Source organism: Chiloscyllium punctatum, chromosome 20 (assembly GCF_047496795.1).
Source record: "Chiloscyllium punctatum isolate Juve2018m chromosome 20, sChiPun1.3, whole genome shotgun sequence".
Taxonomy (NCBI): Eukaryota; Metazoa; Chordata; class Chondrichthyes; order Orectolobiformes; family Hemiscylliidae; genus Chiloscyllium; species Chiloscyllium punctatum.
This window is the reverse complement of record NC_092758.1, coordinates 21,032,217-21,059,852: the sequence shown is the minus strand read 5'-3', so window position 1 is coordinate 21,059,852 and position 27,636 is coordinate 21,032,217. Positions and strand designations below refer to the sequence as shown.

Here is a 27,636-nt window from a genome sequence, read left to right as displayed (position 1 = left end):
GGTTCAATTCCCGCCTCAGGCGACTGACTGTGTGGAGTTTGCACGTTCTCCCCGTGTCTGCGTGGGTTTCCTCCGGGTGCTCCGGTTTCCTCCCACAGTCCAAAGATGTGCAGGCCAGGTGAATTGGCCATGCTAAATTGCCCATAGTGTTAGGTAAGGGGTAAACGTAGATGTAGGGGTATGGGTGGGTTACGCTTCGGCGGGGCGGTGTGGACTTGTTGGGCCGAAGGGCCTGTTTCCACACTGTAAGTAATCTAATCTAATCTAATCTAATCTAATCTATGTGAAGTCAATGTAAATCACGTCTACCGCTCTGCCCTCATCAATCCTCTTTGTTACTCTTTCAAAAAACTCAATCAAATGCGTGAGACATGATTTCCCACGCACAAAGCCATGTTGACTATCCCTAATCAGTCCTTGCCTTTCCAAATACATGTACACCCTGTCCCCCAGGATTCCCTCCAATAACTTGCCCACCACCGAGGTCAGGTTCACTGGTCTATAGTTCCCTGGCTTGTCCTTAGCACGTTTCTTAAATAGTGGCACCACATTAGCCAACCTCCAGTCTTCCAGCTCCTCACATGTGACTATCAACGATACAAATATTTCAGCAAGTGGCCCAGCAATCACATCCCTAGCTTCCCACAGATTTCTAGGGTACACCTGATCCTGGGGATTAGATTAGATTACTTACTAACTATACCTCCTATGCTCACATCCAAATCATTTATATAAATGATGAAAAGAAGTGCACGCAGCACCAATCCTTGTGGCGCTCCACTGGTCACATGCCTCCAGTCTGAAAAACTCTTAGATTAGATTAGATTAGATTACTTACAGTGTGGAAACAGGCCCTTCGGCCCAACAAGTCCACACTGACCCGCCAAAGCGCAACCCACCCATACCCCTACATTCACCTGGCCTATACATCTTTGGACTGTGGGAGGAAACCCACGCAGACACGGGGAGAATGTGCAAACTCCACACAGTCAGTCGCCTGAGTCGGGAATTGAACCCGGGTCTCTGGTGATGTCAGCCAGCAGTTCTAACGTGCTGTGTTTCAATATCAGTGACCAGTTATTCCCTTGCTAGTGCCACTTAATAGCACTGCCAATGATCTCTTCTATTATTTTGCTGAAGATCAAGACAGAAAGGGCAGAATTGGCAGTTGAATTTGTCCTGCTTTTTATGGACTGGCTTCCAGTGGGTATGTTTTCAAATTGCTAGATAGATGTCAGTACTGTAACTGTAGTGAAACAATTTAACAGGGAATGCAGCACATTTTGTGCAGAGGTCTGTAGTACTATTGCTGGAATGTTGTCTGGCCCATAATTTTTGCCCATAGCCAATGCCACATGGTCATAGAGGACTACAGCACAGAAAAGGCTCTTTGGCCCATCAAATCTGTACCAGTCCAAAACAATAACTTAAACAATTCTAATCCCATTTTCTAGCACTCAGGCCATACACTTGTATGCCTGTGGATGTGAAATGAATTAAATTGATCGAAGACTGGTTTCTGTAATGCTGAGGCTCTCTTAGGTGGATGCTCAGGGGGATCATTCTCTCAACACTGCTGGCTAAAGGTGGATACAAATAATTCAGCCTTGACTCTTGTGCTAACGTGCTGGGATGCCCCACTGTTGAAAATGGGAATATCTGTCAAGTCTCCTCCTCCTGTTAAAAACTGAACAAACTGCAGATGCTGTAAATCAGAAATGAAAACAGAAGTTAATGGAAAAGCCTCAGCAGGTGTGGCAGCATCTGTGAAGAGAAATCAGAATTGACGTTTCAGATTCAGTTCTGAGCAAGGGTCACTGGACCCTAAATGTCATCTCTGGTTTCCCTGCATAGATGCTGCCAGACCTGCTGAGCTTTTCCAGCAACTTCTGCTCCTGTCTCCTCCTGCTCCTGTTCATTGCTTAATTTTCACCACCATTCAGGACTGCGTATGGCAGGACTGTGGAGCTTAGATCTGATACATTGGTCATGGAATCGCTTAACCCTTTCTATTGCATACTCCTTTCATTGTTTGATTTGCAAGTAGTCCTGTGTTGTAGCTTCACTAGGTTGACACCTTATCTTTAGATATGCTGGTGCTGCTCCTGACATGTTCTCCTGCGTTTTTGAGCTGGGGTTGATCTCCCAATTTGATGGGAATAATAGAGCAAGTGAATATATTGGACCAAGAGGTTATGGTCTAATGGCCAATTTTCAATTGCTACAAGTATTTGAAGTAAGTATTGTGGTATTGAGCCACACGAGGAGCGTATTCTCAATATGATGAACAGCTTGGCCAGGCGCATGTGGCCTTTACTATTGCCTGTCCTCCAAGAGCTTTGACTCCCTTGTAATATCAAACATTTGTCTAACCCAGCCCGGCATTAATCGCCCTGCCTCCTCTGCTCTCTATTGGAGATAATTCCGAAGACTGACAATTCTCCGATAAGAACTTCCCCTTTAACATTTCTCACATGAAATGAGCAGAAGTTGAATTATTAGGTTGGAACACATTTCATGTGCCTGATGCAGTCACTGAAGCCTTTTACATTCATAAACATAAAGCTTAATATTTACTTGAGACTCCCCTTGTGAAATTAGATAATGGGCAAATGGAAGAGGAGCAGGGATGACTCTTCTCTGGCTGTTATTCTTAAACAAACTAATTAAAAATAATGTTACAAAGCCAAAGTCTTTGTAGTTCCACAATACTTTCTAGATCTGCCTTCCAGTCACTATTAAACGATGCATGCCGCCTGTGATGATATGAGAGGCACCAAGAGCTCACTCAAATAACATTAACGAGGCCGATAATATAATTTTAGACAGAGGTTAGGTCTTCACAATCCATAGTGGAGGGTGTTTCAGACCCTCCAGCTTCAAAACTCCAACAATGGGAAGTGATTACAGATTTCCAAAGCATTCATCTATATTTTGTTCACAACGGTTACACATTCCTCATAGTATCTCTGTCAAACATTCCTGATTTTTTTATATTCTGCAGCTCACTCCTTTATTCAGTGTACCAATTTGGATTAGACCCAATTTCTACTTACAAAAGAAACTTTGTAACAATTTGATCAAGCACTTTTTATGGTGAAAGAAAAGATCACCATTACACTGACATTTTTAAAAGCTTTAGTCAGGGCAAAAATATATGGGAACAATCCGCTTCCTTTAAGTGACAAGACTGAAATGTTATAAGAAAGTAATTATTCATCAACCACAAAAGTCTCAGTCTTCAATAACCGGTAATGCTGTGATCAGACTGCATATCCATCATTTTACCTATTAACATAATTTAATATGGGAAAAGAAGTACACACAACCCATCAAAGCTCCCTCTCTGTGACGCTCTCTTATTTTAAAGTCCCAATCCTCACAGGAATATTCTGTCATAGCATAACAGGACAGCACAGTAGCTAGGGTAGCATGGTGGCTCAGTGGTTAGAACTATGGCCTCACAGTACTAGGGACCCAGGTTCGATCTCAGCCTCGGACGACTGTTTGTGTGGAGTTTGCACATTCTCCTTGTGTTTGCGTGGGTTTCCTCCCACAGTTGAAAGATGTGCAGATTAGGTGAATCAGCCACGTTAAATTATCCATAGTGCTCAGGGATATGTTGGTTATATGCTTTAGTCAGGAGTAAATATAAAGTAATAGGGTAAGGGAATGGATCTGGGTGGGTTACTCTTTGGAGGGTCAGTGGGGACTTGTTGGGCCAAACAGCCTGTTTCTACACTACAAGCAATAAGAAAGCACAGAATGAGAGAAATTAAAGCAATGAAACTCATTCTCTCAGCACTTTGGGTGCACTTTTTTGATTTTATCACCAGCAGATAAACAAACCACCCAATTTTCTTGTATAAAAAAATTGTAAAGCTCAGAGATGAAAGGTCTTAAATCCTACTATCTTAAATCCATTCACTTACCCCAACCATTCAATCTTCAAAAAAAGGTTTCCATAACGTTTTCCTCTTCCACCAACACAAACAGAACAAAACTCCCTATCAATGATCTACCATTGTTGACCAACTGGCCTCCTTATCATGGTCCTGATAAAGTAGAAATAACGTGCTCCACAAGACTTTCACACATCTTTAGCTTTACATACTTTCACAGTCTCCATCCTTTTTCAAACCAGGTCTTTATACAACTACTTTCTGAAGTCCATTCTTTGAGACGAGAACAGTTTTAGCTGGCTTTCTATTCCACAAACTTTCCTCCAAATTTCAAATCAAACTTGGGGTATGACTGGTATTTATTTGCATTGCAAAACTGTGTTGCTATAGAAATAGGAAGACGTTCTCGGTACCGCACGGCACATGTCTAATTTCTCCAAAGCATCTCTGCCTCATAAGGGTTTGAAGCCAACAGGTTGGGAAGTGTTTAATATATGATCTAGAAAGTATCACAACTGTATGGGGTTAGAAAGATGGACCTGCTTCTATTTTCTATATGTTCACCACCACCAGAACCAGTCTAACCTCAACAACATTGATCATTGCCTACGTTGCTGGACACAATTTCCAACCCCTCCCTGCTACCTAACTTTGGATACAGCATGTACTATCTATAGCATGAACTCTGCCAATTTACCAAGTTGCCAACATCTCAGCACCCCTACAGCCGTTACTACCATGAAGAACAAGGAAAATAATGTTGAGGGAACACAATTACCTTCCAGCCAACACCATTCTGAGCTCAGACATATATTGTTTGTTCTTTGTCACTGGACCAATATCTAACAATTCTCTGCTTAACACCATTTTGGAGCATTTTCATCACAAGGATTGCAGAAGTTCAAGAAGTCAGCCCAACACCATCTTCGAAGGCCATCCTGGGGACTGATAATGAATACCAGAGATTCCCACATCCACTTGTCTCCAAACCTGATGTTTATTTACAAGACTCTGGTTGCATTACTAGTGGCTACCTGAAAGAGGAAGGAGGGAAGCCCACAGCGTGTAGATTGCATGCTTGGTGTAGATTAGTTTGTCAGCCAGGATCTATTTGCTGTCAGCAAGAGATCGCATTTTAGTTTCAAAACTGGCACTTATGCATTTGTTCAATCTGAGAAAAATTGCACAGTTTTGAAAGTGTGTAGTACTCTCCCACATCCCCATAACCAATTCGCTCCCAGAATTTTTCAGACATACCTAACATCAAACATAGCTGTGACACAAACAGTGGAAAGTACAATGGATGACATAACTTCCCTCATCTGAGTATCATTAGAATGCAGTGAGAAATATAACCATTCATCGCAGCTGGGATTGAAAAGCTATAAAAAAGGGGAGAGGGGAAATTAGAAAAAGAAATCCCACGCATCATTTCTACCAAATTAAAATTAAATACGATTAATCTTTATATTTTCAGCCTGTGTAATTGTCCCCTATCAACCTATCTGATTAATGCAATTTAAAATGATCATTTATTTTAATATCAAAAATGCCTACGATCCATTTTTCAAGTGCTAATTTTACTTTAATGACCTTGGATGATCATTTCTGAGCTTCTTCCAAAGCAATGGAGATAATAACCTCATGGGATTCCCAACCATTCAGAATGAAATGGTCAGTCCAAATCAGTCAGATAAAGTTAATATATTTAGTGTAACCTTTCTTTGATGGAACATTACCAAAACTAGTGCAAATGAAAAGGGACCAAAATTAAACATTGTAAAGCTAAAGCCAAAGACTACATTTCTTCTAAAACATTGTCATCGACGTCACTCCCAGCCCGTCTCCTGTGATCACAGCTGTATCATACCCTTTTTGATAACAATCCAACACAACATCACAAGCTTAGTCTATCTGGATAGATCTTTATAACTTGCTTTTAGCTGACTAGTATTTAATGCAGGTCTTCCAAACTGAATCTTATAAAGAGGATTATTTTACTGTCTGGCTTTGTCCTGCTACATACACATAGACCATCTGACTGGATTAGTATGTGCTCTCCAATATATTTAGCTGAACTCACTAAGAATTGGCATATTCTGATTGAAAGGGCACTATTTGAGAAGCAGTGTGGGTGGGAGAGTTCCTTTGCGATAATATTCCGTGCATAATTGGAAAAAAAACAGGTTGTTTCACTTCCAAGCTGCCTACAAAGGTAGAAATGCTTCAGATTATTAACCATTTTTTAACTGTAGCATGGGCAAAATCTCATATTGATAACATCACCACAGATGGAATATTACACACAGTGTTCACAGGACAATGGTTATTAGGAAGTATTTGCCATTTCACATCTTCAATCTAATTTCAGATTTCAGTCTCACTGTAAACTTTCAACAAAGCTTCCTGGAAAAAGGCCAGTCTTCCCACTTTCTGTGTGCGTTCCCTGGAACCAGCCATCCTGGTGTTTCCTGTGCACCAATACAATGTCACCTTGCTCCAGGCCAAGCTCAGCATCACCTTGAGCTGGATACGAAAGGACTGCCCGGCATCTGTGGGCACAAGAAGCATCCATATTATTCACTGAATTGTATATGTGTGAGTTTAAATAGTGTTTATCACATGGGTATGGTGTTAATGGACATGGCCTTAAACATGGTGTGGCTGTGAATGGGAGAGAAAGGAAGGGGTGTTGTGAAGGGGGGGATAGGTAGAGTCTCCTTTCTTCATTCCTTGCCATCCTCACTCCCTTCTGATTGTCCTCACTCCCGTACATCCTCAGACCCTGCCTCGCTTTCCTCACACCCCTTCCCCACTGGCCTTACTCCTTCCCTTTCTGTCCTCACTCACCCCCAGCCCCCCGCTGAACTCTGTTCAACACTGCATTTTTTTTCTGCCTACGCGCAGTTCCTTTACGCATAAAGCCATTGGAATTCTACGTAATGACGAAGCATTTCTGATTGTGTGCATCTGCAGCTGCAAATGATGCTTAGTATCAGAAAACACTCAGGTTTAAACCTTAACCTGTTTAGATACAGAGTGTGAGTTTAATCAGTGCATTGTGCTTATGAGTGTATTGTTAATGAACATTACCTTTGTTATAATGAGTACAGGACATGTATATATATTATGTACTATATACATTATAGAAATGAGCCAAATGGCTCAATAAAAAACCCATGTTGGCCTTTGTATTCCTTACAAGCCCCTTCCCATATTCTTCATCTAAATTTAGCATTGCAGCCCAGATGCTTGTCGGCCCTACTCTTAAATGTAACCATCATATGCTCTTTCAAACTCTTTTTGCCAGTGAGTTCATGGTGAACTTAATACATGTGGAGATTAAGCTTTTCTGAATTCCCAATTGGAAATTCTTGGGGGGTTTTTTGGAAATATATAATATGACAAGCAGAGTCAGCATGGCTTCACAAAGGGGAAATCATGCCTGAAACCTATGTAAGAATTCTTTGAGGGAACAAGCAGGATAGATGAAGGGGAAGCAGTGAATGTAATATATTTGAATTTTCAGAAGGTATTTGATAAGGTACCACGCATTAGGCTACTGAATAAGGTAAGGGCCCATTGTGTTGGCAATAGTAACATTGGTCAAGGATTGACTAACTAACACAAGGCAGAGAGTTGGGATTAGGGGGCATTTTAGGGATGGAAACTGTGGTTAGTGGAGTACCACAGGGATCAGTGCTGGGCCTACAATTACTTACAACATGTATCACTGATTTGAATGAGGAAAGTGAATGTGCTCCTGCCAAGTTTGCAAATGACAAAAACAGGTGGGAAGGCAAGTGGTAAGAATGTCACAAAAGTCCACGTGGGGATAGAGACTGGTTAAGTGAGTGGGAAAGGCCTGGCAGATAGAATGTAATATGGGGAAATGTGAGATTATGTGCTTTGGCAGAAAAGATAGAGGTTCTGAATATTATTTAAATGGAGGAAGACTGCAGAAAGCTATAGAACAGAGGGATTTGGGAATATTCATACATGAATTACAAAAAGCTAGCATCCAAGATCAACAGGTATTAAGGAAGGTAAATGTGGCCCCTTTATTTCAAATACTTTTAATGGATAAAAGAACAGGAAATATTGGTATTCAGTATCAAACATAAATCACAGAAGGTAATTATGGATAAGCAACAAACATGCCTGATGAAAGAATTTTAAAAATGCAGATTCTGCAAGCAAAACAGCATATTAGCCTTTATTTCAAGGGTTTGAGTACAGAAGTAAGGAGGTCTTGCTGCAATTATATACAGCTTTGGTGAGATTACACCTGGACTACTGGGTAACATTTTGATCCCTGGCGCCATTATTAATACTAGCTTTTTTATATTTCACCAACTGAATTTCAAGCTCCCTATATAGATGGAGCTGAAATTATGACTCCAGGTAATTAGTTCAGAATAATTAGTACACAGACAAATTATACCATTGAAAACATTGGCAATGATAAAATAAAAATACAAAGATACAAAAAGGAAAGAAGGTGAAGGAAAGTGATACTTTATAAAAGGAGAGTTGGGAATATAGTCAAGAGTGAAATAGTTTCCTAGTGTCTTAGCATAATAGTTCATTTTAATCACTTTTGGACACTTACTGTTTGCTCCAAATACATTACGTACATATAAAACCTTGGCTCACTATTGGGTGGGTTTGTTATCTGTGTTTGTCCATGTGCTGCTGTCAAGTATCGATTGTGTAATCGCTCAAGAGACACTTGTTTTAGCGTTTGGTTCTGCAATACATATCTGTTGAGCTACAGTGCTGCCATGAATCCTTGTTTATTACTGAGTCTAAAGGCTTATTTATTTTACAGTCGTGGAGGATGAACTACTGCTGAGACTTAAAGAGACACTTGCAGTCTCCAACATTAACCCTTTCAGAACTATTACCTTATACCACAGTAGTTATGGGGAATGATGGCTTTCTTATATAAGAATGAGGTCAATAGTCCATGTTGTGGAGGAGTCAGTGTTGGACTGGGGTGGACAAAGTTAAAAATCAAACAACACCAGGTTATAGTCCAACAGGTTTATTTGGAAGCACTACCCTTCAGAGCGCTGCTCCTTCATCAGCTGGAAGCATTCCAAAAGCTAGTGCTTCCAAATAAACCTGTTGGACAATAACCTGGTGCTGTGTGACTTTTAACTTTGTAAATAGTCCAAACATTTTCTTTTATCTGCACTTTGTGATCTCTGTGACACCATACAATAAGGAAAGTAGATCCATGATGCTATGTTTCTGGTGGGAAGCTTCAACTTCTGACAGTTTATATTAAACAGTCTGTGTGTACAGCCCATGAGTTTTTGATCTAACTGATTTTTAGAAGTCTGAATAGCACTGATTTCAGCACAGGATATCTCAATGTGGCATTGTCAATGGGTGAGGCACCTGACTGGTAAAAACCATTCATGAAATAATCCTTTAGAAGTGCTTTCATGATATATAAAATGCTCATGGGAGGTTCTATTTTGATTTGTTTGTTCACAGGACATGGGTGTTGTTGGTGAGGTCAACATTTATTGTCCATTACTGGAGCTTTTTAATGACTACAAAGGATGGTAGAGAAGGGCATAACTGATGGCCTTGAGATAAGATCGGCATCTTTCTGTCACTTACAGATAAATTATAGGATCACAAGAAGGGACCAAAGATAAAGAGTTTTGTCACTTTGTCTCTCAAACTTGTTCCAGTATTTAATTAGAGCAACATCTAATTGAACTCAGTTCCATTTACCCATCTTGATGCCATTTCCTTTGCTAGCCTTACCTAATAAATAATCCATCTACCCCAGGAGTTAAAGCTCCAATAATCCCTGCATATCTACAGCCTCTATGGGAGGGAATTCCATATATCTACAACATTTGTGCAATGAACATGATTCATGTTACACCTCTTCTTTAATAGCAGCCATTGCTAGAAGGGTTGTTACCTGTTGAAGCACATTGAACGATTTTGCAAGGTCTTCGGACATCCTTCAGAAACAGGGCTATGCAGCGGTGATGGAGGGATGCAGCGATAACATGAATCCCAGGAGCCTGTTTTTCTGTGGGCTGTCTGGACCTCCTCTTTACTCCCTATTGGGCATGACCCAGCTCTATTGTGGGAGATAACAGGGACAGGAGGACTACTGGTTTCCTGTAAAACTGATTGCGCAGTGAGCTGTTCTGGCTTGAACGAGATTGGAGTTGGGCTGCACACCGAGGTGAGCTGGAACTTAGGCCTTGTAGAAGATGCAGCACAGTGAGGTGGAAACGTTCCAAGACTGGGCTGGGTCTGAAAAAGGAACATTAAAGTTAGTTTACTGTGAAATGTCCTCAACCGCCCTTAGCTGTCAAAGAAAGGTCGTCCTTGTCACAGTGGAGTGGAAGAGACTTTGGAACAGTCATGCATCATTTTGTAAAACAAAGTTCAAGATAAGGTTTGAAATTTGTCAAATGCTTTCTGATAAATATTTTACTTCTTTTCTGCACAGTTTCACCCCTTTTAACACCAATGACAGATTAATTCACAAACAAATCAATTAACTGGAGACTTGTGTAACCTAAAGGAATTGGCTCAAAGGTATCAGTAGAGTCAATGGGATGAGATGCCTATTAGATCCCTTAAATAATGTGCGTTGTTATCAAAACTAAAAATGAGAGAATGAGACAGTGCTTCATGGAATTGTCACAGAATTTTCACTTAATGTCCAAATTACACTAGCATCTTTTTCCTTCTCCCTTGTGTATTTCTCATTCAGGTCTCCTGTGTCCAATACTTCCTGCTCTTGTAATTATCTACAGCTTGAAATGCTGTTCATACATTTCCTTCACCCCTTGTACAGTCATGGACTTTGTGAATGTCCCATTCTTCGTTCACTTGTGTTACATTTAGACATGATATCCTAAGCTCACATTCACTGTTTTGATTGTCTCACCAAAGACACATACACCAACATTATCAGCAAGGACAACATTGTCAAGCTAACGGACCTATGCCTTACTAGCCACTTCATTTTCAATAAGAAAACCCACAGACAAACTAACGGAACACTGGATCTCCGATATCAGGGTTCTTAGCAGAGGCAGTAATGCAGAGACTCGAACAAACAGCTCTGCCAAGCATCCAACCCAAACTTTGGGTCCACTACGTGGATGAAACCCTTGTTATCACTAAACAAAACAAATTAGAGAAACCTTCAAGACTATCAATAATATCCTTACTGGCATAAAATTCACTAAAGAGGAGGAAAACAATAACAAACTGCCATTCCTAGAGATCACACTCGAGCCAATCGGGAACTTCAAACCAGCATCTACAGGAAAACATACAGACCAAATACTGAACTACAGAAGCAATTATACTAACACTCACAAATGAAGCTGCATTAGAACATTATTTCAACGAGCCACCACACAATGCAGCAAAGAGGAACTATGAAGAACAGAGGAAAATTACCATACAGTGTATCCAAAAAGAACGGGTACCTAATGAATACAGTCTGCCGATTTCTCAGCAACAAACCCAAACAAGCAGACAAAACATGTCCAGAAACCCTAACCACTCTCCCCCACATCAAAGACATCTCAAAAATGACTGCCAGACCACTCAGCCCCCTTGGCATCATGGTGGCCCACAAACCCACCGACACACTAAAACTGCAGCTAAATGAACTTGAAAGACCCCATACAGATAACAAGCAAAACTAATGTCATTTACAAAAATACCTTACAAGAACTGTAACAAACACTACATTGGACAAACAGGCAGAAAACTAGCCACCAGGATACATGAACATCAACTAGCCACAAAAAGATACGATCCACTCTTACTAGTATCTTTACATACAGCTGAGGAAGGACACCACTTTGACTGGGACAACACATTCATCCTAGGACAAGTCAAACAGACATGCACGAGAATTCCTAGAAGCATGGCATTCCAACTGGAACTCTATTAAAAAACACATCAACTTGGACCCCTGAGAAAAAGAACAGGAAATGATGTCACCACAGGAAATAACATCACCGACCCTAGGAAATCTAAACACATAAACAGAACGCAGGTCACTGACACCAATGTTTCATCGGAGGCTCACTGATGATGTTACCTAGTATGGCGACGAAATGTCTGAACACGAACCTTCCATCTCAGTGAGCAAACCTACATCCAGAACCTCAACCTGAGCTACAAATCTTCTCAAAACTATAACCTTTCCTTCATCACATCTATTTCATTACATTATCTTTCAAAACATGATTTAAATTCCAATTCCTTGTCTTTAAAAAGGCTACTCTAAATTTGCACTTTGTTGCCCACCTCCTCCTTGAAACATAGCTGAGGCAATTTCCTGTTTCTCATGTCTCTATATTTTGAGTAGATGAATAAGACCCACCTTGTGCACACGACTTCTGTCCTCGGCCTTGCAGTGCGATGGTGTAGGATCTGACATTGGTACACATCCCTGGTCCACAGTTGTACAATTTGAAGCTTCATCATCTTGCATTGCTGATGGTTTTCTGTTGTGACATATTATAGGAGCAGTGTTGGCAATGGGCCTGTTGGACAGGTTAGATCTGCCTGCTCCAAGAAGTCCGTTGCAATGGGCAGCATGGATAGTGACTGGGTGCAGAAACTGATGAGATGCAAAAGGTTGGGCTTGAATGACAACAGCTGGAGCACATCGGCTACTTGTGCTTTGAGACTGTACTGGGGGAACTGCAACTATTGGTCGATGTACATTTACTAAAAAAGCAAAGAAACATATTGATTGTGTTAGCTTTAAATTTTCTGCCCAAACTACTATGCAATCAAATTTATTATTCCAAACAAGTTTATTTGCACTGAAAAAAGTAAAAGAAGAACTTGCATTTATATAATAGCTTTCATGGCCCCAGAATATCCTACAAGGAAGAATTATAGAAGTGTAGTCAATGTGGTAATATAGGGAAATAAAGCAACCAATTTTCATACAGCAATGCCCTACCAAATAACAACAGATAATTGGCTTTAATGATGCTAGTTTAGGAATAAATATTGGCTCAAAACACTAAGAGAACACCTTGCTCTTGTTCAGTTAGTACCAGTCACCTGAGAGATAGAATAGGTCTTAGTCTCATACAGTTCCCATATCAAATGGTCGTCCTAAATTGGAAAACCTGAATCTTTGAAAGTGGCTACATTTGACCGGGGTCCAGCTCCTAATTTCTTCACATTATGATCTTCATCACCAATACCACTCCTTTAAACTAGCCCCCTCTCATCTCTCTTTGTTTGCTTCCTGCCAACCAATTCTCTATCCATGTCAGTACCCCACCTCCAATCCTGTGCAGAGTATCGTGCATGCCCAGCTCAGATTTGTTGCCACGTTGAGTGGGATTGAAATAGCATTGGGAGGCTTGTTGGTTACCATGCACAGATCATGTGCAAGACAACACAGCAAGCTGAAAGAATGCTTGGAAATTGAATGGAATGATTTTCCAGGCTTATATTCAGCCTATTCTCTGGTCAGACCATTCTTTACATGCTTAGACAAACAGCAAAGTATAGAAACTGGTACTCTAAGAGAGAAGAGCCTGAGAGAGTATTCTGGGTAAAAAAGAAAGACATCTATTTATATGCCAGTAATGTTTTTCATGATAGCCATGAAGCACTTTACAGTTAACAAAGTTCATTTGAAGTGAAGACACATAGGAAATGTGAGAGACAGTTTTCATACAGCAAGGTCTTACAAACACCCATATGACAATCACCAGACAGTTTTACTGATATTGGGTTGACAGATTAGTCCAGGATACTGGGTATTAATTAGAAACTATTTATTGTGACATGAAAGCTGCAACTTGGCTTGTGCAACTGTACAAATAGCTTTAGCCTCCCCAGACTTGCATAATATTACCAAGCCAGCAATTATCATTGCATGGGCCCATTTAAAAACCTGTACTTTGTAAAGGCAAGCCAATCTAAACAGGTGGAATTGTTGAATCTGTTGCTACTTAATAAAAACATCTCAATAATCCACTTTTTGCATACTTTGTATTCTGCTACGTTTCCTCTTCTGACACAATGAGGGAGAAAGCCAAGAAGAAAGTATGGGAGAAAAATGTATGACCACAAAAATGTTTGGTTGTGATTTGCATAGACTGCAGCCCTGGATCAAATTTCAGCCAGAGCAGGTGGAGGCTGCAGCTGCATTCGACACATTCCTTCAGTATTAGACTCCTCTGTACAATAAATTAATCAACTTACCCCTGTAACTAGACCCAGGGATATGTCTTGCTATTGTCGCCCCTGACGGAACAGGTGGTGATGTCACAGCAACTTGCCTGCCGCTGGGGCTTGTCTGCAAGTTTAAACTGGCCTCACTTGCAGTTCCTCTTTCTTGAGCGTTTGCCGATGCCAACAGACCATCCGAACCTCTCTGATCTGGGAGTCTGCAAGTATTCCTACAACACAAACACACGTTCTTAAATTGGTCCCACTGAAAACTCATTGATTTTGATACTGAAACCATTCATACTCCCTACATTGGATGAGAAGGGCTTGGTACTTAATATAAAAGACATGTCTATAACAAGCCAGCTGCAAGGCCAATATCTACCTCATGGTGGTGGGCAGGATACTTAATTAATATAATTAAATTGGTTTTCTATAATCCAATTGGAAGTCTGATTTAAAATTGACCGATTCCAAGAGGTCGTGAAATCCGACCTGCAAAGGATATGAAAACTATGGGTGTCATAAGCAAATCTTTTTTTTAGTAACTCCATTTGGCCACAGAAGGAACAGGAGCACAAGTCTAGTCTTTCTCTCTCGCTTTCTGCCTCATCGAGATTAGATTCCCTACAGTGTGGAAACAGGCTCTTCGGCCCCAACTAGTCCGCACCAACCCTCCGAAGAGTAATCCAGCCAGACCCATTTCCCTCTGACTAACGCACCTAATCACTGTGGGCAATTTAGCATGGCCAATTCAACTGACCTGCACATCTTTGGATTGTGGGAGGAAACTGGAGCACCTGGAGGAAACCCACGTAGACACAGGGAGAATGTGCAAACTCCACACAGACATTCGCCCAAGGCTGGAATCGAACCTGGGATCCTGGTGCTGTGAGGCAGCAGTGCTAACCGCTAACCTGGTCCAGCTTCTGATTGCTGAGGGAAACTGTCATGGTTGCCCAGCTGGAACCTCTTGTTGCTGTTTTACCCTCCCTGCTATTGACTCAGCCTGTCTATTTGGCTGGTTCCAAGGCCAGAAACAGATTGTAGAAGTGATAGTGAGTAGGTCCTGCCACTAAATTTGGCAGGTCCCCGTCACTACAGGCCTTGCTCACTCCATTGGGATTTTTGACGGCCCCTTCCAGGCTCCCCACTAATATCATAAACCTTAACATGATAGGACACAATACTGCCTATACGGAATAATACAATCTATTGTGACCTTTCCTTGCAATAAATTTTCATCTAAATTACCTGCTCAACCTACTTTTAGTGAGTGTTATGATGCACTGCAGTAGCAAGATGGAAATTGAGATCCAATATTTCTGGAGCCATCACAGAGGTTAAAGTTTTTTTTTAAACTTGCACAAAATTCCACAATTTACCTGTCTTTTAGGTGGACAGAAAACATGGACCCAGTTTCTATGCCTAATAAGAATGATTATTTATTACAAGCAAATAGACTCTGGCTATATGTAAACAATTATGAACTGTTGGCTTATAATACTACTGGTTGAAATTCTAACCACCTTACAAAATCTCCCTGTAGACACACATAGCCACAAATTGCGAAAAGAAAGGGTTTCAAAGATACAGTGAAAGACTGGGAAGGCAGTTCAGTGGTCCCTGCCCATTTGCTGGGATGATCTTTGTGCTTATCAGAACAGTGCCTCTCAATTTTCTTTGTTCAGATAATTCCAGTTGTTGGTAGGAGACACAGGGTAACTTGTTCCCACTTTAAAAGGTCTTTGATTTATTAATGGAAAGTCACAGCTTACAGCAACTGTTGATGGGAAATAAACTGGCTATCTTCAGATGTTAGGTATTCTACTACAGAGCAGAAACAGTTCATTCTCCAGAGGCCTGAGAGTTTCCGCTAAAACCTTCAGACCCCCAAGCTATGAAATTGCCTGGGAGCTAGCAATAGAGTTGCAAACAGGCAGAAGGCCTTTGTAACCAATAACTGGTCACTGGTCCATAGACTAGTCAACTAATTCTTGGCAACTAAAACTCCATATGTACACACCCCTTGATTTGGTCTGGTCTGCAAATCAGGCTTGCACTACTGCTTCAACCATCAGCTGTGTAAACAATACTTGCAATGAGTGTCAGATTACTTACTTCCTAAAAAAGTGCAAAAATCCTTCAAATGTCCTTGATTTTTAAACCAGCATTTTAAAAATTTCAGTGCAGTGTTATGTGATGCATATGGTTTAGGCTTAACTTCAGAATAAGGGAGAGAGCACCTGATTGACATAACTGAGAGGAGTTGTTACAAACTTTAAATTGAATTAAGTGCCTTTTTATGATATATAAATATACAAATAGTGGTGTTTATCAATATTTGAGGGAACAGGTACAATGGGAATTTCCCTGAAGCTGTTCTCTACAGCAGTAACATCACGAGGGATTTGACAGAATCGCCCACTCTGGTAAGAAATGGAAATTCCACTGTGATTCCCTGTCTTTACCCCAGCATGGATAGTGCACTGAAAGATAGAGATGAAGAACATGAATACAGTCATACAGATGCAATTTAATTTGAATTGCGATATTGTGTGGACCTTCCTTAGGTGAAGAAGATGGTAATTAACAGAGAGGGTAGGCCACTCAGCTCCACCGTTCAATCAGGTCATTGGCCGCTCTGGTTATGACATCGACCCACCTACTCAGATGACCTTTCACCCCTTTGTTTATCAACCTCAGTGAACAATGAATACGTACGTTCTAATGGCCTTTGAACAATTAGAGAAGCAGAGACTGTAAATATTTTGGTATTGCCAATAGTTCAATTTGAAATAGTTGTCACCATAAAAGAAGTTGTCTGAAAAGAAGTTCTGTTAATCCATTAATTAAGTGCTGATTTATTTCTCGTTGTTTTTACTTCTCACAAGCTCCCACTATTCACAGATTCTTCTTAGCACTAAAGACAGCAGGTAAAAAAGGTTCCTTGTAAATTTTGTTTCCATGTGTAGTCAGCTTTTGCATTATGTGATTTTATTTTTAATTTCCATGACCACACGTTTTAAAGAGGAACAAGGCAAATACAGCACCTTGTGAGCTACATCACCACATATGATTGATGGATACATCAATTATATGATTTATTAATTACCTCCTACTAGATTCATTGTAACTGCAAGGCAGGCTCTCAGCTTTATTTATTTGCATCGACATCCCTCTGATCCAGCCATCTGATGACATCCCATAAACTGGAAACATGTCCCCAGTCTGTTCTTCAGATCTACTGATCGGAGATGAGAATGAATTAATAATCCATGGAGGAGACCATTAGTTAGTGATAATTAGATAATTTTCTTGGAATGGACACATGTTTAAGGTGATTGGGGGACAAAAGCAACATGAGGAAAAGCTTTTTTGGTGTAACAAGGTGTTGAGAGGTGCAATGTATGATAGAGGGGTGGAAACAGGTTTAATAGTAAGTTTGAACAGAAATTCGAAATACATTGAAGAGATAAAACGGAGGGTGTAGAGAAAACATGAGGGGATAGAACAACAAGATTGCTTTGCAAAAGACTCTTCTGTCCTTTACTACACTTTGGCTCTGTGACTCTAACATGCAAGAAACCAGATCTCCACAAGACCACTGCACCATGATAGTGAGAAATCCACTTTTTCACAGCATCTTGCTCTTGACCCTGTTCTGATATTTAAAGTCAGGGCCAGCATATCTACAGGTGTCTGTGTTATTAGAGAAGCATCTTAAGCTACAATGGAAGTGGATGTAGAAGATGATGGGTTGCTAGATGACCTCTTGGTGGTTCCCATTCATGGACAAACGCCAAAAGTACAATATCCCTGACTGTTTAGCCTTCAGTCTGCGAATACTGATTGGAGGCCACGTCTTGGGTCATCTAGTTCCTGCTCCTGGGCCTTTGGGGTGATGTCTTCATTAATAAAAGGACCTAGCTTATCATCAACATCCAACTGTCTGGGAGAAAAGAACCTTGGGAGAGGCAGCAATCCTGTGGCCGATTCAGTCTTGAGATTCCTGTCTCCATGTCACATTGCAGCCTTTGTATGGAACATAAAAGCTTTTTCTGCTGGAAGAACAATTTATATGCAAGTTTAGCTTAGACCATGGCCTTCAATTCTATATGTTCATTGAGGTGAGGTAGGGGGAAAAAAAACAATACACAAAAGTCAAAGACATTGTAAAGGTGTGGAGTGAATCTGATATCTGAATCTGTATTGCAAATACAAAGTCTAACAAGCTCAATGAATGGAGTAAACTAGGTGTGGTTATAGTTTTACAGATACTGCTATAGACATGACAGGTATTCAATACAGTTATACTACTGGTACTTACACAGGTACTTGGGGTTTTGTACGTAGAATTTCAGTGTTAAACGATGAACTGGCATCAATAATACCTGAACTGGCCACACCAGCTTCAGAAGGATTATGCTTTATCTGTGAAAAGAAAACTGGTTTCAGCTGGAATTGTGATGCTTCCTGACACCTGCATTACAAACCATGCTCAATTTTTAGATTCAGACACAAAAACAGAAGTTGCTGCAAAAGCTCAGTAGGTCTGGCAGTATCTGTGAAGAGAGATCAAAGTCAATGTTTCGGGTCTCGTGACCCTTCTTCAGAACTGTTTTGAGGAAGGGTCACCAGACCCGAAATGTTAACTTTGATTTCTCTGCACGGATGCTGCCAGATCTGTTGAGCTTTTCCAGCAACTTCCATTTTTGTTTCTAATTTACAGCGTTTCTTTCAGTTTTTATCGAATCATAGAACAATTACAGCACAGAGAAGTTCATTCGGCCCACCATATCTGAGATCCTCTCCAGGAACAGTACACCCCATCCTACCCCTCCGTTTCCTAGAGCCCTGCAAATGACTTCTTTTTAGATAACTTTCCAACACCTTTTCTAAAGCCATGATTCAACCCACTAGCACCACACTCTCAGACAGTGCTTTCTAGATCCTAATCACTCGCAGCATGAAAACTTTTCTCCTCATGACAACGCCGTGTTGTTTGCCAACAACCTGAAATCTGTGCCCTCTACTTCTTGATCCTACTTCTTTTGGGAACAGCTATTCCCTCTCCTCTCAGTCTAGAATCTTCTTGATTTTGAACATCGCTATCAAAACCTCTCTTGATCTTCGCCTTGAGCAAGAACAACTTTGGTTTCTCCAATTCACGCATATGCTCCCTCATCTCTGGAACTGTTCTTCTGTATCATGAGAATAGAGTAGGTAAAAGATCGGCACAACATTGAGGGCCAAAGGGCCTGTACTGTGCTGAACTGTTCTACGCTCTGTAAGAACATAAAAAAGTAGGAGCAGGACCTAATCAATCATCCAACCTCTCGAGCCTGTTTCACCAATCAGAGTCATAGAGATGGAAAAAGACCCTTCAGTCCAACCCGTCCACGCCGACTAGATATCCCAACCCAATCTAGTCCCACCTGCCAGTACCCAGCCCATATCCCTTCAAACCCTTCCCATCCAAATACCCACCCAAATGCCTCTTAAATGTTGCAATTGTACCAGCCTCCACCACTTCCTCTGGCAGCTCATTCCATACACGTACCACCCTCTGCGTGAAAAGGTTGCCCCGTAGGTCTCTTTTATATCTTTCCCATCTCACCCTAAACCTATGCCCTCTAGTTCTGGACTTGCCAACACCAGGGAAAAGACTTTGCCTATTTACCCTATCCATGCCCCTCAATTTTGTAAATGTCTACAAGGTCACCCCTCAGCCTCCGTTGCTCCAGGGCCAACAGCCCCAGCCTGTTCCGCCTCTCCCTATCGCTCAAATCCTCCAAACCTGGTAACATCCTTGTAAATCTTTTCTGAAACCTTTCATGTTTTACAACATCATTCCAATAGGAAGGAGACTAGAATTGCACGCAATATTCCAACAGTGGTCTAACCAATATCCTGTACAGCTGCAACATGACCTCCCAACTCCTGTACTCAATACTCTGACCAATAAAGAAAAGCACATCAAACGCCTTCTTCACGATCTTATCTACCTGTGACTCCACTGTCAAGGAGCTATGAACCTGCATTCCAAGGTCTCTTTGTTCAGCAACACTCCCCAGGACCTTACCATTAAGTGTATAAGTCCTGCTATGGTTTGCTTTCCCAAAATGCAGCACCTCACATTCATCTGAATTAAACTCCATCTACCACTTCTCAGCCCATTGGCCCATCTGGTAAGATCCTGTTGTAATCTGAGGTAACCTTCTTCACTGTCCACTACACCACCAATTTTGGTGTCATCTGCAAACTTACTAACTGTACCTCTTCTGCTCGCATCCAAATCATTAATGAAAATGACAAAAAGTAGAGGACCCAGCACCAATCCTTGTGGCACTCCACTGGTCACAGGCCTCCAGACTGAAAAGCAACCCTCCACCACCACCCTCTGTCTTCTACCTTTGAGCCAGTTCTGCATCCAAATGGCTAGTTCTCCCTGTATTCCATGAGATTTAACCTTGCTAATCAGTCTTCCATGGGGTATCTTGTCAAATGCCTTACTGAAGTCCATATAGATCACATCTACTGCTCTGCCCTCGTCAATCCTCTTTGTTACTTCCTCAAAAAACTCAATCAAGTTTGTGAGACAGGATTTCCCAAGCACAAAGCCATGTTGACTATCCCTAATCAGTCCTTGCCTTTCCAAATACATGTACATCCTGTCCCTCAGGATTCCCTTCGACAACTTGCCCACCACCGACGTCAGGCTCACTGGTGTATAGTTCCCTGGCTTGTCCTTACCACCCTTCTTAAACAGTGGCACCACGTTAGCCAACCTCCAGTCTTTCGGCACCTCACCTGTGACTATTGATGATACAAATACCTCAGCAATCACTTTTCCAGCTTCCCACAGAGTTCTAGGGTACATCTGATCAAGTCCTGGGGTATTATCCACCTTTACCCATTTCAAGACATCCAGTACTTCCTCTTCTGTAATCTGGACATTTTGCAAGATGTCACCATCTATTTCCCTACAGTCCATATTTCTATATCCTTTTCCACAGTAAATACTGATGCAAAATACTCATTTAGTATCTCCCCCATTTTCTGCGGTTCCACACAAAGGCCGCATTGCTGATCTTTGAATGGCCCTATTCTCTCCCTAGTTACCCTTTTGTCCTGAATGTATTTGTAAAAACTCTTTGGATTCTCCTTAATTCTAAGATCAGTAAGATCATGGTTGATCTGACTGTCGCCTCAACACAACCAACCCTCCTAACCCTGACAGCCCTAGATTCCCTAGTCAAGTAAAAAAGCTGTCCAACTCAACTTTGAATATTAAAAAAAAGAATTGCGTTGCTGGAAATCAGAAATAGAAACATAAATTACTGGAAAAACTCAGCAGGTCTGCCAGCATCTGTAGAGAGATAGCAGAGTTCATGTTTCAGGTTCAGTTCAGTTCTACAATGCGGATGCCAGAACTGTGCTTTGCTGACATTTCTTTTCTTACCCAGCCATAATACTGGTGCCTTGTCTCTTGGTATGTATGTGGGAATCGTTAAAAAGAGGCACAGTTTAAAATTTACAGGGTTAAGTTCATTTCTTGACATTTTAAAAAATTCATTTACATGATGAGGGCATTGCTGACCAAGCCAGCATTTATTGCCCATCCGTAATTACCCAGAGGGAAGTTTAAGAATCAAAACACATTGCTGTGGTTCTGGGTCTAGACCAAGTAAGGATGGTAGTTTCCTTCCCTAAAGGACATTAGTGAACCAGATGGGTTCATGGTCACCTTTAGACACTTAATTACAAACTTTTAACATTGAATTCAAATTCTACCTTCTGCTGTGGCAGAACTTAAACCTCTGTCCCCAGGACATTGCCTGGGTCTCTGAATTAATAGTTGGGCGATAATACCACTCGGTAAAAACAATGACTGCAGATGCTGAAAACCAAATACTGGATTAGTGCTTTTGCCCGAAACATCAATTTCGCTGCTCGTTGGATGCTGCCTGAACTGCTGTGCTCTTCCAGCACCACTAATCCAGATAATACCACTCGGCCAATTGAAAATAGATTTATTGTAATTCATATTTTCACTTAATAAAAAAAAACCTTGCATATTCTTTAAAGCTGTGTTAGGGCAAATTTGGGCAATTTGCTGGTTTAATCAAATTTTCACATTAGTGACAACTCTGGTAGTATTGGGGCTTAAATTCCAGCACACTACCCCAGTAAATCATGACAATTTGTCCCAGTCTAGATCCTGAACGCATAATTTAAGTGGTCTCATCAATGTATTAGTAAAGTAAGGCTGCATTGTCTTTGGCTGAACTGTTAAGATAGATTCTGTTCAGATGAGATTGAGTACTGTATGACATTAGTTGCAGAAGATCTTGGAGTTTTCTTGGTATCTAGGCCAATAATCCTCCATTGACTGACACCATCAAAGAGATTCACTGAACATTCACTTCGATGTTGCCTGTGCAAACTTGCTGTGTAAGAAGTGTTTTTGCTCTGTTTGCTAAACAAGTTACTGCACTTCAAAGTGACTCACAGTGCAAAATGTTTTGAGATTTCTATGACAGACACGGAAAGGTATTCTGTAAATGCAGGTCTTATTTTAAAAGGAACTTTTCTTTGATATTGCTCAAGTATAAAAATTTCAAAAGCTGGCTAAACAATTTTTACTGTAACAAACCCAGATGTGGGGGCGAAACCAATCTGATACTGTCCATTCAGTCTATTCCTTTAACAGTAACATAGTCTGAATGATGAGTGATGTATGTTGTGTCGGATACAAATCACAGCTAAAAATCTATTTGATTTAGAATTTTCTCAAACATGTTTATACATGAAGCTGATGAGTCTGCTATTCACCTCACATATTTTTCGATATTACACCTACATGCTGTTGAAACCAAAACATTGGGCTAAATATGCCACTTGCCAGCAGGGAGATTGTGAAGCATGATCATGAGGAATTAAACAATAGTTTTAGAGAGCTAATGCTTTCCTTCATAATATTCTTGGTTGCAACATTACTCACATTGTATGAGCACTGCCCACATTTGGACAAGTCACAGAAGGGAGTCAAGAGCAGAGGGACTAAGCCCTTTTGCTGAACAGTCACACTGTTCATTGTGGGCTAGAATATGATGTTAACAATTTACTAACATCAGAGAAAAAAAGGGCAGCTGCTGCCAGGATACCAGGAAGCATGTGATCCTGGAAAAAAAAGCACATGCAAAGTTCCTCTGTGCTTCTCTGTTTAGACAGAAGTTTGTGAAGTCCTTTTTCATGGCATACAGGGCTCCTGTCATCTCCTTGATGCAGCCAAACACAGCAATCTGACGTTTTGGTGATGCCACTGGCTCCCACAGGAAACAACTCTGAGGCATAGAAATTCAGGTTAATAGTCATCTGCGAAACCAATGGAAGTCTATTGACTGTGACAAACCTAGCACTTTGAAATCTTGTCATTGTTTAGTATTTATATATGTAGGTGTTTGTGAAAAAGAACAGGAAAGCAAACAGTTCTATCTTTATTCTTTCACGGGATATTGGTGATACTGGCCTGGAAACCAAGAAAAGAGCAAGACCTTCTGCAACTAATTCATACAATATTCAATCTCACCTGAACAGAATCTATCTTAACAGTTCAGCCAAAGACAATGCAGCCTTCCTTTCATAATGCATTGATGAGAGAATTTTAATTATGATTTCACATTCTAGACTGGGACAAATTGTCATAGTAGTGTGCTGAAATTTAAGCCCCAGTACTCCCAGAGTTGTCACTAATGTGAAAATTTGATTAAACCAGCAAATTCCCAAATTTGCCCTGACACAGCTTTAAAGAATATGCACAGCAAGGATTTTTTTATTGGGAAAATAATATTAATTACAATAAAGCATTAATTGCCTACCCCTAATTTCCCTTGAACTGCAGCTAGTTAAGAATCAACCATATTGCTGTGGGTCATATGTAGACTAGACCATGAGACTCATCCTTAACATCCTAAGCTTTCCTGTCAGAAGTCTATAAGACATCATTATAATGGATGTGCTTATGTCACTAAGTATTAACCCTTGCAGAGGAAAGTAACCTTCAAGGGTGACTACACACACAGTGAACCAGAGGAAACTTCTTTGCTGCCATGGTCAGTATCTCCTGCCCTATTCCAACTTTGAGTGCATTGGCAGTGGTGGGTCTCCTCCTTCAGCCTCTGCTGTCCTGGTAAGGGTGGTGTTCCCACAATCTATTAGTGTTTCAGCACCGTATACACCATGACACCAAACAGGCCCCCAGCCTGGTTTGGTTAGGAAACCAAATGTAGAATTGAATGTAGATTTCTCCAGCTTCCTCATTTCCCCTCCCCCGGATTCAGCACCGCTCTCTTGACCTGCAATCTTCTTCCCGACCTCTCCGCCCCCACCCCCTCTCCGGCCTATCACCCTCACCCTCACCTGTTTCTACCTATCGTATTCCCAGCGCCCCTCCCCCAAATTCCCTCCCCCCTACCTTTTATCTCAGCCCATTTGGCACACCAGCCTCATTCCTGAAGAAGGGCTTATGCCCGAAACGTCGATTCTCCTGTTCCTTGGATGCTGCCTGGCCTGCTGTGTTTTTCCAGCAACACATTTTTCAGCTCTGGTCTCCATCATCTGCAGTCCTCACTTTCTCCTTGGTTAGGAAATCGTCTGGTTCCCCAACGGTGTTGGTTAACAATACAAACCTGGTGGGGGTTTTGGTTGGCTTAGCAGCACGCTACTCATTTGTTCCAAGAGTTCGCAGTCCAAAACATATCATGAGATGCAATTTTATATCAAGCCTATATCAAAGCTCTCTGTTCTTAAAGTAGATGTCTGGATCATTCTTAGATGCAGGAAGGTTGTTTCCCTTTGAGGGAGAGTCTAGGATCAGAGGGCATCAGAAGAAGGGTTGCACATTTAAGACAGAAATGTGAATAAATTGTTTCTTTCAAAGGGTAGCGGGCTGTTGAGGCTGGATCATTACATATATTCAGGGCTGAGATAGAGAGATATTTAATCTGTAAGAGTATCTAAGGTTATGAGGTAAAGGCAGAAAAGTAGGGTTGTGGATTATCCGATCAGCCATGATTCCATTGAAGGGTGCAACAGACTTGGTGGGCTGAATGGCCTACTTAGCTCACATATCTCATGGCCTTATTGTAGCAGCAGCCAGCGAGGATTAGAATGTGAAAGGAACAGTGAGAGCAGCAGATCAAGTTATACACAGCCTTATAAGTGTTCAAATGAATGCAGCAATTTGTCCAATCTATGTTCTAGTTAAGAAGCTGTTGTCTCCATCTACTTTTGTAAAAGCAAAATGTGTTTGTATTAGTTAACCTCACAAATGGTGGAACTAAAACAGTTTGCAATTCCAGTCGGCAAACAAGACTCAAGCTATTCCACTGTCCGAGCGAACAATCAATGACTTCAACCATCCCAGTATCTAAATGGATAAAGTTTCTGCTCATTCAGCACAGGATATCAGATATGCAGTCTGACAAGTTAAAAGCTACCTGAACACTCCACCCTGCAATCACCGACTTCCAACATTGAGAAAAGCAGTAACAAGGTCACAGAAACATCACCAGCTCCAAATCTTTCATAATCATGTACTTTACTGACATAGGCATTTCTTGCCAGTCCTTCATTACACAAAGCCAGAATTCCAGAACTCCCTCACTAATAGATTGTGGGAACACCATCCTTACCAAGACAGTAGAGGCTGAAGGAGGAGACCCACCACCACCAATGCTCTCAAGAAAGTTGGAATAGGGCAGGAGATACTGACCATGGCAGCAAAGACGTCTCTGCTGGTTTCCTGTGTACGGGTAGTCACCCTTGAAGATTACTTCCCTCTGGAAAAACCTTCAAGAAGTTGGAGACACTACAGCAAAACTAACTGTTTCAGTAGGTGTTAGAGGTTCTGTTGTAATATTTCCAAGGATTTGCACAATTTCCAAGTCAATATTACTTTCATAGCTTTGCTTTCTTTACTTTGAAGATCAAAGCCTCATCGTAATCATGTTTGGAGTGTCTGACTAAGCACAAAACGCCTGCTACATTTGTACACAAGGCAACCTGACGGAGGGTCAGAGTAATACTCCTGAGAGACATAACAGGTGCTTTATAAATGCAAAATTCTTTTTACCATTGCCTGTGCTTGACTAAAACAGATAAAGTCATTACCCTGGATGTTCATCCCTCTGTCCGCCTGAGGATGGACCGGGGCTTTTTAAGATAGGTTGGCAGGAGTGGATTCTGGGATTCTTGCCGTCATTTCCATTGTGTGTAATTTTAGTGGCAATGGTGGGGGGGGGGGGGGGGGGGGGGGGGGGGGGGGGGGCGGGAACAGGTCTCCACTAATAAAGACTCCCTTGCCAAATGGAGTGCTCTATTCAACTCTGATAAAATGAAGGACTGATCCAATTTGCAGTCAGCATCCTAAGACAGTTTAACTAGATTCAATATTGCTTTACACCGCCACAGGATTTCAGAGCACTTTCCATCTTGGCACCAAGAGTTTTGAGATAAAGCAAAAGTGATACCTTGCTGGTGGGACTGGATGGACTCCTTCTTTCTGTAATCTGGGCCACAACAGCTGGGTTACTGGAGCTAATCAGCACTGGCGAACTGATCTGTAAGGGCTGGGTGGATGGAGATGGGTGGGAGATTCTGTTTAGTATATTCATTGCACTTGTGTGGCGAGTTTCTTTAGCAGCCACTCTCCCTGTCTCTGTGCGTTTGATCACTGTGCTCGAATTAGCCACTGCCACACTGCCTTGGCATTTGCTATCTTTCCCATCTGGCCTTTTGATTGCTAATAACTGTTTTGCTGTTGAGTTCATCTGTAGGAGACAAAGAAATAATTGGGTGAATTATTTTTATCCACATATTTACATAAATATGTAAACAGAGCATATTTTACCCACATACTTATGTAAATATGTAAATAGAACATTATCTACATGACACATTTATTTTATGTTTCTAGAAATTTATTTACATTCTTTCACTCTAATGTGTTTCTTTTCATAAAAGAAAGCATGTTTTCACTTCTTTCTTTTTGGGTCCTGGATATCAAAGCCTGGCAGAGAGATCAATGCAGTTAAAATGCTCCAAACTATTTGTCAATGAAGCTGAGCAAACAGACTATGAGATGTTTCACCTCAGTTCTGAGAAGATTCATCCTATCACTTGCCCACATTCCCTGTAAGGCTGCATCTAGCTCATAGTGAAAATTGTGGTATGGGCTACATACAAATATTGCACTCGTATTGCATTTCTCTCGCAGTTATTTTGACAAAGGTATTATTATTTTAATATTACCTCTGTAATAATAAGGGAGACAAGAAATTGATAGGTACATCGAGTGATTAACACGTACTTTGAGCCCTCTGGATGAATCTTAAAGCATGGAAGAATGTCACTCGGCTCTGTAGCATACAGCCTTGCAAATCTTCTGAGCTGGCCCACTACTCTATAAATTTTAACTAATATTTTATTGCATGGTAGATTTTCTTATTTGGAGAAA

The 27,636-nt window shown here is 41.1% G+C and overlaps 1 protein-coding gene across 2 annotated transcripts in view; it reads right to left on the bottom strand.

Moving 5' to 3' along the window:
- Nucleotides 1-896: 896 nt before the first annotated feature.
- LOC140491959 (E3 ubiquitin-protein ligase SH3RF1-like) overlaps nt 897-27,636 on the bottom strand; it is a 73,606-nt gene continuing 46,866 nt past the window's right edge. Inside the window, exons 5-11 of one of the 2 annotated variants that reach the window (XM_072590471.1) lie at nt 26,651-26,950; nt 18,445-18,548; nt 17,230-17,361; nt 14,148-14,344; nt 12,295-12,644; nt 9,850-10,193; nt 897-6,454 (exon numbers count right to left, since the gene is read on the bottom strand). In XM_072590471.1, the coding sequence (XP_072446572.1) occupies nt 6,283-6,454; nt 9,850-10,193; nt 12,295-12,644; nt 14,148-14,344; nt 17,230-17,361; nt 18,445-18,548; nt 26,651-26,950 (1,599 nt within the window). In that variant the 3' untranslated portion in view covers nt 897-6,282. The remainder of the gene's footprint in view (nt 6,455-9,849; nt 10,194-12,294; nt 12,645-14,147; nt 14,345-17,229; nt 17,362-18,444; nt 18,549-26,650; nt 26,951-27,636) is intronic. The other variant, XM_072590472.1, reaches the window with a different exon arrangement.